General features: G+C 40.0%; 1 protein-coding gene across 1 annotated transcript; it reads left to right on the top strand.

Annotated features, from left to right (window-relative positions):
* Positions 1 to 10,886: 10,886 nt before the first annotated feature.
* Positions 10,887 to 14,946, top strand: LOC144251970 (serine protease FAM111A-like). The gene is made up of 2 exons (XM_077794574.1): positions 10,887 to 11,041; positions 13,186 to 14,946. Exons 1-2 carry the CDS (start codon positions 10,961 to 10,963, stop codon positions 14,944 to 14,946), a joined length of 1,842 nt encoding a protein of 613 aa, XP_077650700.1. The 5' UTR covers positions 10,887 to 10,960.
* The last annotated feature ends 682 nt before the right edge of the window (positions 14,947 to 15,628 follow it).

Consider the following 15,628-nt stretch of genomic DNA (forward strand, 5'->3'; position numbering starts at 1 on the left):
CATATTATTCTGTGTTTGCAAATTTGCCCACACCCTAAAATTAATCTGTAACCCCTCAAAATCAAACACCTGGGTGCTTTCCCTGGCTTGCAAAAATGCACACAGTGGTGGAAATTTCAAGTTGCCTGTGGCACACATTCCCAGCTGAGGTGAGACAAGACCATATGAGAGCTAAAAGAAGTTCAGACTTCTTTTAGCTCTCATACTATACACAGCTGTCCTTGCCAGTGTATATTTTACCCTACATCCTTTGCAGTTTTTGATTGTTTGGTGCTGTTTAAATGGCCCCCAGGCATAATGTTAAAATTCTGCCTAGGGTTCTAAACAAAAGAAAGTTTTGATATGCCTTATAGAGAAAATATATGTGTGGGTAAGGTGGGTTCAGACATGAGTTACAGCTCAGTTGGCAGTGAGTTCAATGTTAATGAATCATACCACAAATTAAATAAGTTGTCTTTTCACAGGAACACATGTAAAATTGTTACATATTGTCTGATTGATACAAATGATGTGACCAGAGATTAACAAATTTAACCCTGTGTTACCCCAAAGAACTGTGGCCCAAATATTCTCTTCTAATTTCGTATTGACAGCAACTTCATACAACATAACCAATACAAATAATGAGAATGGAGTGTATATCATTTCAAATATAGTTGCAACTGTCTGATCATCATAGGGACTTAAATTTATGTGGCTTTACTGTTTGTTGAACAATTCCTGATATATTATCTCAACACCTGCTAGATAGGCAGAGCAGATGTTACTATGTGTGCTTTTTGTGTGAGAAGGAAGGATAACTGAGTTGTTGCCCAAATTGCTGGTACCTAGGAAAAGATCAGGACTTAATCATGAAGTATAGTTCACTGCTCTTTCTGCTAATTGAGCTGTTTCATCAAACCAAGATACGGCTGTGTCCATTACTACATCCAAAGTATATCCATCCCTGGCCCTCTTAAGAAACGTTGTAACCTTTCTAATATAATTAATACCTTTATCTGATTTTCTTTTTCCTATCTCTAAAAACAAGGTTAGTTGGAAAATCCAGTTTCAGCCAACACTTACTACCACCCACTCTGCTCTAATTCCCAGTTATTAGAGCAGTATCCCTAGTCCACTATTGCATTCTACTCCAAAGCTCTTCTTGGCAATGAGAGAAGGCTGAAGGGATGTTATTGCATTGATTCGGGGCCTCCCCCAAACAGGTTCAAGTCCTCATCCTGAGTATGCATGTATGTGACCTTATTTGGATAAAAAGGGTTTGCAGATATTTTAAATTAAGGATCTTTAGATGAGAATATCTTGGATTAACCAGGTGGCTCTAAATTCAACAGTGTTCTTATAAGAGAAGTGCAGAGGAGAGAAACCACCATATAAAGATGGAGGCAGACATTACAGTGCTAAACCTACAGACAGCCCTGACTTACAGAGGGGTGACATCCTGAGAAGCTGGGTGTCATGCCTGCTGAGACTTGCTGTTGGCTTCTCCAACTACACTTCCCACAGTACACTTGAAATACTGTCAGTCAAAACTGCATTTCATATACCTAAATTACCAAACATCCAGGCTTAGCTGGCCTGCCTTAAATGTGCTCAAAACACTTATTTTAGCCAATGGTTGGGCAAAATCATCTAACACTGTCTATATGATAAATAAGTTTTGAATGTCCTGTGTAATTTCTTGACTTCAAATCTCTATAGAGTGCAGTATTTTCTCTTTACATTCATGATTGTGCAGCTGACAGGGAGCTGCAGATCCAGCAACTCCCCAGGGTGAGTTGGTACAATTTTCCTGGAAAGTGATACATTGTGAGATGTATCTTTATCTTAGCAGTAGTATTTCAACTGCTTGAAATATGCTCTAGGGAACTATTAAGATGAGTAGAAAAAGCATGTTTGGAGTAGTTTTAAAAACAAGCAGGGCTGGGGATGTAGAAGTGGCTTGTTCATGTGTGAGACCCTGATTCAGTCCCCAGTACCACAAAAACAGACCAACAAAAACTGGAAACAGGGCTGGGGTTGTGGCTCAGTGGTAAAGGGCTTGCCTCGCATGTGGAAGGCACTGGGTCCAATTCTCAGCACCACATATAAATAAATAAAATAAAGGTCTATTGGCAACTAAAAAAAATATTTAAATAACTGTAAACAATCTAAATATTCAGAAATAGAAGAATGGATTAAAATTATTTATTACAGTGAAATAGTATATGTATTTCCAAAGTCTGGCAAATGACATGTGAAAATAATGATATATGGCTTAGTGGAAAAGAAACTTATATGCATCACAGTATTTAAGTAACATAAGACTGGATCTGTATAGAAGACAATAGAAGCAAATAAACCATAGAATTATTATCTCTGGTGCTAGAAAAGTGGTGTTTTTTTTCTCCATTGCTCAGTAGCCATTATATTATCCTATTTGTACTCAAGAAAATGTATTATTTTTATCATTAGAAAGCATGGAACATGTTACTGAGAGTGATTCTTACTAAGTAATCTTTTGTTTTCTTTATAAGGATACTGTCACGAAGCAGAAATGGCCAGGCACACCTGTGGGTCAATGTCTAGGGACATAAGAGCATGTAGCACCACCTCCAAGCTTAGAAGCAAGGTCAACAAGCATGAGAGAGCCCAGAATCCAAATCTGAACACCAATGAAGAATATTACTTCACCTTCGTTTTGAGTAAAAGCTCAGGAAATTGGGCCATGGTGGGTTTACAACCTATGAACCCAGTGTCAGTGTCCATTCGGCTCTGAGATGATTGACAATTTCAGTGAAGGTATCGAGAATCATTTTAATAAGGACAGTATTGTTTATGAAGACAATGCAACAGATGGACATATATATTTAGGAATCCCTTTAAAGTGGCTTCCTAGAGGTTCTTATTTAAAAATAGCATTTGCTCAAAGAAAGAGGAAGATGGTAAGATACCATGCCAGTGTGGAAATACAAATATCAAGGGCATTCATTCTTCTTCACCTTCCTTCTGTGGCAAGAGCACAGATTCTTGAACTCAATTGCCCTCATTAAAGAAGAAGCACACTTGCACCTATGCCTCCCTGGCAATGCTAATTAACCCACCTCACTGGTGAGATGACAGAAGGATCTATATTGTGCCATTAGAGCAGACCAGATCTGAGGACACCTCTCTGGGTGAAGAGATGCTCTCCCCAGGCTCGGTTCTTGGGTCCAGATAGGCCTGCACTCTGGTGTCCAGATAGGCCTGCAGGGGTGCTGACCTCATGACTGGGAGCTGCCAGTCAAGGAACCCTGAGGACAGCGGGCAGGTAGGTGCCCAGAAAGTTCATGAGGCTGAGCTAACAATGGAGACAAAGTAAAGCCTAGGTTTAGTAAAGTGAAGCACAGGTGCCAAACTCCTTTGCTGCAATATGAGGTTAAGAATTGCCCTACTGCAGAGGTATGATAATTAAATGATTTAATATTTGTAAAATGCTTGCAACAGTGCATAAAAAGGACTTTGTGTTTGTTAAAGTTAACAGTTGGCTTTACTGGTGGTCTAAATAGAGTTTCTCAGCAGCGTCATAGGGGGGTGGGTATGGAGTGGGGGAATTGAACTCTGAGACACTTTGCCACTGAGCTATACCACTAGCCTTCTCTTTAATTATTTTTATTTTTTATTATTACTAGGAGATAGTGTCTCGCTAAGCTGTTAAGGCTGGCCTCAAACCTGTGATCCTCTGTCCTCAGCTTCCCCAGTTTCTGGGATAACAGGTGTGCCATCACGGAGCCCAGCGTTTGGGTCATTTTTGAAAGTTGCAGTTTCCTGGACCTTGCCCTGGACCTGTAGAACCATATGACAGAATAGGTTGGCTCCAAGAAAAAGCATTTTTTTTTTAATGACTACCCCATGTACATCTTAAGAACCCTAAAATTGGGGAAAACTTAGATCTGGGTCAATCTCTTTGATTTGCAAATGAAGGAATTGAGACTTGCCAAAAGTCTCCCTGCAAGATCCTAAGAGAATGTTAACATTCTGAGGTTAAAATCCTCCCCAACAATCCCTTTCCCTTTTCAGCTATTTCCATGTCCTCCAGCAAATTAATCTGTTATATAATGTGTGAAAGGGGTCAAAGTCACACATACTTCAAGGAAGTGGGTGTGAGGATCAAATAAGACCAAGGCCAGTTAAATACACAAAGGATGAATACTCAAAGGGCCACCACCCCTTCCTGGGACAATTCTCTCAGGTGCAAGACAGAATTTTTCTTGAATGGGAGCAAATTGTGCTGTGAGGTTTTGCAAACTGCAGTACCAGGAACTGCAGAAGCCACTCCATCCCCAGTGTCCCCTGATACCTCTGCTGCTGTGACTTGTGGCCACAACTACCCAGAGTGCTGCTGACATGGCCTTTCCTACAAAGGAAGGTCCCAGCTTGCTGTCACCCTGCTGCTCAGAGCCTCCAGAATACCAGTGGGAAGAGTACTGCCCCTCAGAGGTCTAAGCCACGCCCCTTATACTGGACAGAGCTCCAGCTGCTGAGCTCTAGCTCCTGGAACTCATATCTCCCAATGCCTTTGAACTCTAATTGAAATGAATACCACCTCTTCCTGGTGTCAGAAGAGTGACTGGTTACATCCCTCTTGTGGAATTAAGATATAAGGATCACAAAGAACCCATGCTAAAGTAAGATTTCATCCCTAAAAGAAAGCCATTCCCCTATTACCTAAAGCCATGATATAGTTTATTGCAAATATATAAGGTTTCAGAATTATCTGTTCATTTTATAACCTGTCCCCCATAAACCAACCCATAATTTACAAAGCCAGAAATGTTTAAAAATAAATTGTTCCAAATATACAAAATTATATATAAAGATTTTGGAAACAATGTGATAGATATTTTGCTACATAAGTTTAGCTACACAGGTTTTAGAACACATTTTATGTTTTCTGTAAACCTCCTATTATCTTTTCATGAACTAACATTTTTATCTATCAAAATCATTTGAATAAGATTTCCAGTGAATTTTAATTTTGTGGATTGAGAATTTTATGAACATGTTGAATTCTTAACATCCATGTTCTAGAAAGTGGTGTTAAGCTTATTGTCTATTAAATCACTCCTTTGCTTATGCAGTGAAACGTAAAAATGGCAGAAAGAGAGAAATAAATTGAAAAGCCACCAGAGAAAACACTTCCAGTGGCAGGAACACATTCTTAGTGCTTTAACCACTTGTTATTCTACCCTCATAAGTCTTACTCTAATGTCTACAATCACAGACTTCGACAATAGTGTTTGTTTCAAAAAAGACAACCTCACTTCATTTCAGAGTGTTCTGGGTCTCTTAACTTTTGTCCAATATCTCAAAAGTGCACGAAATACTAGCAATTTAGCTCAAATGGTAGGAAGTTCTTTAGTGTTTGGGACTATCAGGATAGCTCTTGAAAAGTGTCTTCAGATTGATGGACAATTACAACTTCAGTATTCTTTACCATCTCTTAATGGGCATTGAAGTTGTCACTGTCCCAGAACCCAGAACCGGTGACAGGAAAAAAAAAAAAAAAACACAAACCAAATTCTTATTATTTGGTAATTATGGCTTGCCTTACTCACAGGAGTTTGAAAATTGCTGAAGATTCAAAGAATGACAGTGAGTGAAGAAACTTTTATATAATTGGGGGATTTTTTTTTTTTTTTTGATAGAGCAATCTTCCTTAAACCCCAGACCCACAGAAGACAAAACAGTCATTTTATCTACTCTGGGTGCTTGTGTATACCTTTGGGTCAGTTTTCTAAAACTCTCACAGTATTGCAGTTAACTAAACACACCTTTTAAAACTGTTACTTTATATGCATCATATATCTTTCTGTCAATTGTATTAAAAGTTGTCACTATTGTGACCTTTATTCTCTTCTCCAAAACATCATCGAATACTTACTTGCACCTTTGAATGCAGGTCCTGCAAACAGGCTGCCATGAAAGTTTTACCCAATCTTCTTTGGTCATCAGTTTTGATGCATATTTCGGGAGTCCATACCATGTTCTTGTTCAGGATTGTAGATGTCTGAACACGTTCGGAAAATCAATTTAGGACAGGGTATTTACTCTGTCTTCATCTGTAGCTTCTTCTTGGTTTTCATATTCTTGGGACCTGTCTCTTAAGCTGGGGATGTTGACTCCTGGGAAGGGCCCAAATAGCTCACATTTCCTGCTTCCCACCTACCCACCCAGCCAAGTGCCTCCTGAGTGTTGGAGCAGATGGTTCTGCTGTTACCCAATCCTCCTGCCTAGCCATGGCTGCGGGCACTTTGGAGCCACTTTCCCACCGCCTACTAACCCAGCTACTTTCCTCAAGTTGCTGCAATTGCTGGTCCAGGACAGTCTCTGTCAGCTCTGCTGGCTGAGTCTGGGGACCCACGCCCTCTAAGCCCCGCCCAACCCAACTTCCCTCTAACCCCATTGGGGTCCTTTTTAATACTTCCCGAGGAACTGGGAGAAAAGAAACAGGTGCAATAGGTAATAAAGTTATGGGGCGTGGTCATTCTGGCCAGAAAAAGCAGCGCTTAAGGAGAGAAAGGGGGAGCGCTCCCCCGCCAGACCTTGCCATCCACTCTCACCCGCCAACGAGGCGGAAGCCGCGGAACAGCTCCACGTCGTGGCCAGAGCGCGGCCAATTGGCTTCCGAGGAGGCGAGTTGCTGTCTGAAAGAGAAGAGGAGCTCAGGATCTCTCTGTTCATTGGCCAGGCGCATCATTTCTACCTGGAGAGAGGGATTCCAGTGCTGGCGGGAAAAGGGCGATTCCAGTGCTGGCGGGAAAGGTCCCTTGCAGTGGTGCTGGCAAGTTCACCGCTGGACTTTGAAGGGACTCTTCCTCTTAGGTAAGTTACCCCTTTGGTTCTGGGCTAACTGGGAGAATTCATTGGCCGAAAAATCTCGGGCTGGTAGAGAGCAGGAGGAAAAATCCTCTATTCCTGGATGCTTGCTATCTTTTCTAGAGAGGGTACCGCGTGCAGTTCCTGGAAACGTAAAAAGAACAGAGATAGGTGAAAGGATGCATTTCTTTTGCAGTGCTTAACATGATGTGCTTGTCTTGCTTTCATCAACGTAAATTTACTGTTCCAGGAATATTCTGCCAGGAAATAAAAGTTGCAAGTGTTTTTATTATTTATTCCAGTAACGTCCTCAGAGACCCAACCAGTCTTCATTAGAAGGCATCAAAGAACAGGTTGCAACTCAAGAATTCTTGAACCTTCTCCTCAAAATCCTAACTTTGGTATATCCACCAACCCTAAACTATTACCCAATCCTATCTAATCCCCCACCCCCCAAACACACACACTAAAGACCAGGTTTAAACCAGACTTCATAATCTATTAATAATCAATATTAGCCCAGCTTTGCTTTACCCTTCCCAGGAAACTACCAGAATGCTGTCAAGCTATTAGTCTCCATTACTTCATAAGCAATAAGCTTGGCTTTGTCTTATCAGCAGGTCGCTTTGATGACATTTCTGAAAGCAGACATTTGCCATTTTTGAAGGCCTCTGCCAGACCCAATCAGCCTCTTCCGCAGCCTTAACCAACACCCCTCAACCTAGAATCAGTGTTCCCTGCTGAGGTCCCTTCAAACCCCCTTCCAAGAGCCCTTTGCCCCCAAAGCTGGGTAAAGTAGCTGTTTCATTAAAATGAAATCCAGTTCCTTTTTGTTATGTTTCCCAAGTGCAAATCTATTTTGTTCCTAGGAGTAAGGAAACCTTTTAAGTACTCCTTTTGAATTATCTGCTCGGATTAAAAAAAAACAAAACTCTTATGGTTGGCGAAAATCTACCTTATTTTTAGCAACAATGCAGTTTGTCTCTGTTATTCTAAATAATAATAATTATAATAATAATTATTATTGTTATTATTATTATTATCATCATCATTATTAAGAGAACAGGCATGGGCTCTGATAAATGTGTTTCCTGGGCTCGCCCTGATGACCCAGACATTCAGAAGGTTTTGTTTTAGACTGATGGCGCTGTCTGAAATGAATACAAAATCAGATGCTTCCCTGGAGAGCCACATGATCCAGGAACAGCCAGTCTCCCCCTCTTCCCAGGGGTCCAAAAAAGCTAGGAACTGAGGGGGATGGAGGTGGGAGATGGGGTAGTTTAGGAGAGAAAAGGCCTGACAGGCAGAAAAGGCAAAGAAAGTAACTAAATGGCAGGGGCAACAGCCACTCACAGAAAGGTGGGCGGTTCTTTCAAGCCCTTAGTCCCACCTCCATCCTGTCTTGTCCAATCCGAGTTTCAGTCGGCGCACTCTCATTGGCCAGACTAGCTGCCTCTCTGTGGAACCCGGACTGCTGACGTGAATTGGCGCGGGATTTGAATGCCAGCCCTTTGGGTGTGCTAGGCGCGCAGCAGCCAGGGAGCCCGCGGAATTGGTGAGCCATCCTGGTGGGCGAGCGCTCGGGGTGGGTGAGCCCACTGGTTGCTCCGCAGGGTGGGCGCGGGCGCGCTGGAGCCTCTGGGTCTGGAAGGGGATGAGGCTGGAGGCCCAGCAACCTGGGCCAGAAGCGTCGTCCACCTGGAGGGTCCGGAGGGCTCTGGGTTTTCTTAGAAACTCATGACCAGTGTTTCTTGTCCCACTCTGTGCTGGAGAGAAGAGCGAGGTGGCGGACAAGGACCAGGCTCGGATCGGCCGTGATCCCAGTTTCTGGAAAGCGTGGCTGAGCCAGAGAGAAAGTGAAAGCAAGCGAGCGCGCACAGGAGCGAGCCTGGTGCCAGACTGTAAGAGAGGGAATTGGGGGCGGGGGTGTGGGGGGGAAGGTCAGGGTGGGGAGAAGGATGGGGAAATAAGAAGATGCTAGAAATATCGAAGGAAGGCAAAGGAGAGGGGAACGGGGAGAAGTGAGAGGAGAGGGGAGAAGAAAAGAGGATATGAGAATGAGAAATTCCAGGAGAGCTGTCAGGTGGAGATGGGATCCAGGACAGGCTGTATTACTTTTATCCCTTTAGTGTAGGAAGTAAAGCAAGTCCTTTAGGTGAGTAGAACCTGGACATATCCCACTATAACACAGGGTTGGAATAGCAGAGCGGTAAAGTCCTTCACATTTTGATATAACACTGTTCAGTCTAGATACTGGAACCGATGTGTGGGGCGCAGGCTGTATTGGGGTGTATACTTAACATCTTGGCCTTTTCCACTGCAGCTGTTCATATACAAGCCAGTAATCCTAAAATTCATATTTCTTTCTACTTGATTTGTTTTCCTTTTGTAGTGGGTGTGAAAATTATTTCTGAAGCAATTTCTTTCTCAGACATCATTAGATGAGTCATCATCATCAACAGTGACACCCCACTTAAATTTTCTGCCTTCAAAGATCTTACAGCTCAGCTCAGTTCCTCAATTGTTTGTCTATTTTTTACCACCTCCACCCCTTCTTTGATGTTTAAAAAGTCTACCTTTGGTTAAGTGTTTTGACACTGATGCTAGTACTGGCAGTAATATTTACTGGGCAGCCTATTAAACGGCATTCACTGTTCTAAAGGACACTTTTTAATCTTCACAACACCAAAAGTTAATTCTAATACTGCCCTCATTTTATATAAGGAAAATGAGACAGGAAGTAGTTAATTGTTATTTCACAGGTCATGAAACTGGGAAGTGGCAATCTTATAGTTGAGGCCAGATGTTCTTATAAATACTGTCATTGTACATTTTCATATTCATATCTTGTTTAAAATAATTGTCTCTTTTTACAAACAGGAAACTAAGGTTCACATAGGCTAACTGGATTTCCTTAGAAACTCATTACCAGTAATTGAGAAGTTCCTGCACCATAGTGAAGTGGTTACAAGAATAAGCACAGTCTTTAGATGACTTCCACTTGCCAAAGAGTGCAGAGGAGAGTGCATAAGTAAAATGACAAGGGAAAGAAGCAATCCAAGAAGTGAACATTCCACAGCTTTTCTGTCCACTTTGACAGATCAATGCTTTTTCTAGAATGAAAGAGACTTAAAAGCCATAATTAAAGGCAACTTTCACACCTCATCTGGATTTGGGGTTTAAAAAGTTAGTGTTGTGATTATAAAAGAAAATGTCCTTCATTTTAGAAATAGAATATATTTTTTTACAAATAGCCAAGTAATAGAGATGGTCTAGGTGTCCATCAGCAGATGGATAAGGAAAATGTGGTATATAAACACAATGGAGTTTCACCCATCCATAAAGAAGGATGTGATTATGTCATGTGTTGGTACATGGATGTAACTGGGGAACATCATTCTAAGTGAAATAAGCCAGACTCAGGAAGTCAAGGGTTGAATGTTTCCTCTCATATGCAAAAGCTAAAGAGAAAACAAGGAATTAAAAAGGCAGTGGGGGCGGGAGGGTCTTATGAAAACAGAAGGGAGAAAAGTAGAGTGGAAGCTTTCGTGAACTTTTCAGATTACTTTATGAAATCCCATTCCAAATTTCTTTTATCTTCAGGGTATTAACCAGTTCCTTTCCTACCCTTTTCCTTAAATTTTACCATCTCTGGCATCTCCATCTTAAATAGAGATCAAATTTTAACTCAAGGTAAGTAGAAGAACACACTTTTGAATTCTCCAACTACAGATTTTTCTATGGGTTTTAATATTTGCACTTGGACAGATCTCTCTTCTTTAAGCTATCCTTTCCCCCAAGTTTAAAAACAAAAAAATCTAGATATAACCTCTTTCCCACTGTAGTTGGGATTCGCAGTTAGAGATAATTTTCATAAAGTGTCAAGTGTAGTGACTGACACATAATGCTCTATAAAAGAAAGCTTTTATTGTTGGGGTGATAATACTTGGTGGGTAAATTATTTGCTAGGTTAATATCTCTGGGGAGGGCAAGGCCAGAGCTGAAGAAGGAAGTTCATCTCTTCCTCTACATAATTAATGACAGCTATGAAGATACTGTTGTAACTTGAACCTTTTTTAAATTAGTGTTTCAGCTGAACTACCTATTTCATCTTCAAGTCATCATGAGCTGTAAGAAACGCAGGTCACAGAAGAACTTGTTTGATGTGAAAAAAAACATGAAAATAGAGAATTATTTTTCTCAGGTATGTTTGTAAATACTATTTATGTAATGAATATGCTAATGTTAGATTTAGCCATCCTTGAGTCTGTATTGCATAAATCTTCCTGCCAAGAAATCATATCATTATATATTGGAAATATTTATATAAGGTAAAACCTTTCCTCAACCACTTTATTTTATATATATATATATATATATATATATATATATATATATATATACACACATACATACATAAAATTTTGGTCATGTCACACTAGCCTTTAAAAAAAACTGGTAATAATTCCTGGACAACCATAAAAACCAAATAACTGTATTAAACTTTGGATAAAACAAAACCAAAATTAATCTATTTCATAGCACAGAAATACAATGCCAAGTGTGGCTGATATACTGAATCATAATAACCTACATCTGTATAGTGCTTTACAGTTTATGAAACAAATTTTTTGCTTATTTATTCTTACCATAACCATGTTAGTCAGGTAAAAGAATTTACCTGTAATGTGTTTCCTTCAGAAGTTCCTATATGTGTCCAAGAATACTTTGACAAGTTGGAATTCTGTTGCAATGCTCCCATGGGGTACATGAGCAAGATGTTTCTGACAGCATTAGGCTTTAGAGATGCCTTTTGAAGATTTGCACACATAGCACAAGTAAATTCACATTATCTTGTGTTCTTTTTATCTCTTTGACCCTGACTACTAGTATTTAACAAATTTACCCTATTACATGCCAGTCATGTTGCTAGGCTGTGCTACACAATGATGGTAGGCCTAGTCTTTACGACAATCCTGGCTTTTTTATTCCCATTACCAGAATGTAGCCTTGCTAGCATATCCAGGCCTGTTCATACCCTCACCGTAATGAGTAGGACTTCAGGAAAATGTACCTTTTAGACATAGGTACATTTTCCTGAAGTCCTATTCATAAGCAGTTGCTCTTAATTTTTCATTGATTTTTGTGATGTTTGATTAATCCTCTTTAATTCCTTCCCCTTCCTCAACTGCTGGTTCTTAAGATGATACCCTACAAAAATCAGTATTATGCATGCTTGTAATCCCAGTGGTTTGGGAGGCTGAGACAGGAGGATCATGAATTCAAAGCCAGCCTCAGCAAAAGTGAGGCACTAATCAACTCAGCGAGACCCTGTCTCTAAATAGAATATAAAATAGGGCTGGGATGTGGCTTATGGGGCAAGGGCCACTGATTTCAATTTCTGGTATCCTGCCCCCCCAAAAAAATGATTGTCATGAATGCAAATTTTACCAAGAAAAAATGTTTGGTGTCATGGAAAGGAATATTAGACTTAAGTGTTGGTATTCTGGCACTCACTTCATTTAGTGGTTATTACATGATGCTAGGAAAGGCACTAACAAGAAAAACTTTCTATACCTAAGTTTCTCCATCAAAAAGACAAAGAGAGGCCATATTTGTTTCTTCTCAATTCATAGAATTGGGGGATTAATTGATGTCATAGAGGAAATAAGTTTTTTGCATGATAGGTTCTGGGTGAATGAAGGAATTCATTATTAGAAATAACTATTTGTATGACCAGATAATCAGTTAGCTAATGAGGATTTTGTTTAAAATGTAATGCCTAATAATAAATCATGGTGACTTATTTTTGCTGAACTTGGTATTTTTAAAAAATTTTTGTTTTAATTTTTAGTTGTTGATGGACCTTTATTTTATTTACTTATTTTTATGTGGGTGCTGAGAATCGAACCCCGTGCCTCACACGCCTGAAGCAGGTGCTCTACCAATGAGCTACAACTCCAGCCCATGAACTTGATATTTTAAGAACAAAATTTTCAGTGCAGTTTATCACTGTGTTTGAGAAAAGTAAAAATTTTGCAGCTGAGAATAGTAAACAAGACATAAAATGACACTTTACTAAAGCTGGTAGCTTTTTAAGCATGTGTCTCAGAAAAATGCACCAGCTTATCATATTAGGAGCTTATCTGACTGATGTGACAGTCTGCTCAGCTTATATTCTAGAGCTAAAGTTAAACTCAGATCTAATTATATTCACTGGTTTTTTGAGTATGAGTTTCCCATAGAAATTCTGTGAATTGCATATTTAAAAAGGAAACAAGCAACAACAACAACAAACTAGGGTTCTATTCAGAGTCTCAAGGTTTTTCTTCTAACATACATTTTTAGGTCCCAAAAGAAGAGCAGAATAATTCCGATATTATTCAAATGAAGATGCAATCTAGAAAAAGGCCAAGAGATATAACTAACACCCAAGATCAAAGTTCCCACTCACCCAGGAAAACTCCAAAAGTCCAGACCACTTCTTCAAACAAGATCATTAATATTACCTTGGATGTAAACCTTGGAAAAAATGAGAACAGGAAACACATACTCATACACAGCGAGGAGGACAGCTTGCTGGTGGGGCTCAAGACCCTGGATGCTGTCAGAAAAGCTATGGAGGCTCGGCCAGGTAAGGAAATCCTGGTGCGTGGCACAGAAGGAATTGAAGGCTTCTTAAACCTTGGAATGCCACTCAGTTGTTTTCCTGAAAACAGCCACGTGGTAATTACATTTTCCAAAAGTAAAAGCAAGCAGAAAGAAGATGGCCAAGTATTTGGCCGGCTCAACCAGGAATCTACTGACGTGGTCAAATTTTACATTCATGCAATTGGGAATACCAGAAAACGAATTGTGAAGCGTGGGGAGCTTCACAAAAAAGGAAACAAACTCTGTGTCTATGGTTTCAAAGGAGAAACCATCAAGGACACCATGTGCAAGGATGGTAGGTTTCTTCCCTTTTTGGAGACTGACAATTGGAAGCTCATTGGTAACCTGGACTCCATTCTAGAAAACTCACAGATGATAGATGAGTTAGAAGGTAAGCTCTTTCAAGTTGAGGCTGATCAAGTAATGAACCCTAAGGCAGCAGCTGCTCAAAACAATGAGGTAGAAGAAAGAAACACCCGTGTGTTGAAAGAGTACATTGTGGAAGAGTATCCCTGTTTGAAAAGAGAAAGTGAAAAAATCAGGGAAAACTTGAAGGAAAAAATGAAAAAAAGACAGAAGAATACTTCTCTTTTTAAATTGCATAAAACAAATTTTGGGAAACGCACAAAAAACTCAACTCCAGTGAAAGTGATCAAACATCTTTCACATCTCAGTGACTCAGTGGGGTACATATTCTGGAACAATAATGGAATCGAAGGCTGTGCCACCTGCTTTGTTTTTAAGGGATTGTTCATTTTCACTTGTCGGCATGTAATAAACGATATCGTGGGAGAAGGAATAGAGCCAAGCCAGTGGGCAGATATAATCAGTCAATGTGTAATGGTGAAATTCGATTATGAAGATACCGCTGTCACAAAAGACAACTGCTTTCTCGTTGAACCTTGGTTTGAGATATCTGACACAACTCTTGACTACGCCGTCCTGAAACTGAAAGAAAATGGACAAGAAGTACCTGCGGGACTGTATAATGGGATTGGTCCTATACCGTCTAGTGGTTTGATATATATTATTGGCCATCCAGATGGAGGAAAGAAGCATACTGATGCTTGTGTTGTGATTCCTCAGGGTAAACGAGAAGAGAAATGTAAGGAAAAGATTCAGATGAGAACAGCAGGAGGTTACAATAAATCTGAGTTTATCCACATGTACACTCAAAGAAGCTTCCAGGAAATGCTTCAAAATCCTGATGTGATTACCTATGACACCACCTTTTTTTTTGGGTCTTCTGGCTCTCCAGTGTTTGATTCAAAAGGTTCTTTGGTGGCCATGCATGCTGCTGGCACCACGTGTCTGCTACTGAGTGAGAAGGCTCATATCATTGAGTTTGGTCCGGCTATGAACAGTATCCTCTCACATATTAAGCAAAACCATGAAAGATGGTATAATGATGTATTTCTAAACCAACAGGATGTAGAAATGCCAAGTCAAGAGTACTGAGGACTGGTGAGAATTTAGTCCACTTACCAACTTTAAGGGGATTGCCTATTTTATTCCATATTCCATGGTCAATTTCATAAAACATATGAATAATCAATATTGCAGGCCACTTTCCATTTTTCTATCCCCTAGAGAAATAAGTTCCAAGAACCCTATGAGGAGGAGAGCTACCCCTATTTTAAAGTCAAGCAAAATGAAGACTTGATATGATTTAGCAACATTTATGATGACAATCTCCAGTTACTTGATTTTTTTTTTTCATTTCTTCCCCTAAATTCACTTCACAGCAGAAGCTTAAACTTGCTTACCAATTGTCCCCCATATCTGACACATGGAAAGGAAATGCTTAGAAAAATGTGTGGGTCAATCAGGAGCAAAATATGGCACTGTAGTTAATGTTGACTGAAGAGTTAAATGCTTGGTTAGAAATGATTACAAACAAAAATCTTTTACAATTTCTGAGATTCTCATATTACTAAATGTCAGAATACACTTGTCCTGGAAAGTTAGAAGTAATATCCACTCTTTGGTGAAGGTGTTCCTGTAGCCACTGTCTGACAGGGTCACAGTGTGGGGGATGCAGGGCCGCACCATCACCATCTGGAAACCATGGGGAATGTTAAGTGTTTTGTTTATGATCCTCATGATATGGATAACAGGGCATATGTCAATCAATAATAAA

Source organism: Urocitellus parryii, unplaced genomic scaffold (genome assembly GCF_045843805.1).
Source record: "Urocitellus parryii isolate mUroPar1 unplaced genomic scaffold, mUroPar1.hap1 Scaffold_340, whole genome shotgun sequence".
Classification (NCBI taxonomy): domain Eukaryota; kingdom Metazoa; phylum Chordata; class Mammalia; order Rodentia; family Sciuridae; genus Urocitellus; species Urocitellus parryii.

Bases quoted from the DNA above. Each gene is read 5' to 3' on its own strand.
- LOC144251970 (XM_077794574.1), top strand. From the start codon at position 10,961: ATGAGCTGTAAGAAACGCAGGTCACAGAAGAACTTGTTTGATGTGAAA. The intron at 11,042-13,185 runs GTATGTTTGTAA...ATACATTTTTAG, and splicing joins TAGAGAATTATTTTTCTCAG to GTCCCAAAAGAAGAGCAGAA.